Raw genomic sequence first — 233 nt, 5'->3', positions numbered from 1 at the left:
CCCTCGGCTGATATCGACAGCACGCTGGCAGATTTCCTGGCGGTTAGTGTGGCTCCGGGGGGGTGTATTTCTCCTTTTAAGAGAGAGGGTTGGCAAAACCAGGGTTGTTTCAGGCCCGGAGATGTTACCCTCCATCGCCGATAAGCGCTTTACCTCCCCTGGGATTTGAAGTTCACGCTGTGATGTTGCTTTCGCAGGAGATCGATGCCATCACGGCCCCTCCGCAGCCCACT

At 56.7% G+C, this 233-nt stretch overlaps 1 protein-coding gene across 1 annotated transcript in view; it reads left to right on the top strand.

Moving 5' to 3' along the window:
• The window catches only part of FNBP4 (formin binding protein 4), a gene marked incomplete at its 5' end in the record, with an annotated part of 4,037 nt that continues 3,804 nt past the window's right edge, over nucleotides 1–233 (top strand). The window contains 2 exons of the mRNA XM_010154663.1: nucleotides 1–42; nucleotides 198–223. Of these exons, the coding sequence (XP_010152965.1) occupies nucleotides 1–42; nucleotides 198–223 (68 nt within the window). The remainder of the gene's footprint in view (nucleotides 43–197; nucleotides 224–233) is intronic.

This window comes from Eurypyga helias, unplaced genomic scaffold, assembly GCF_000690775.1.
Source record: "Eurypyga helias isolate BGI_N326 unplaced genomic scaffold, ASM69077v1 scaffold32760, whole genome shotgun sequence".
In the NCBI taxonomy this organism is placed as follows: domain Eukaryota; kingdom Metazoa; phylum Chordata; class Aves; order Eurypygiformes; family Eurypygidae; genus Eurypyga; species Eurypyga helias.
This window is presented reverse-complemented; position numbering and strand designations above follow the sequence as displayed.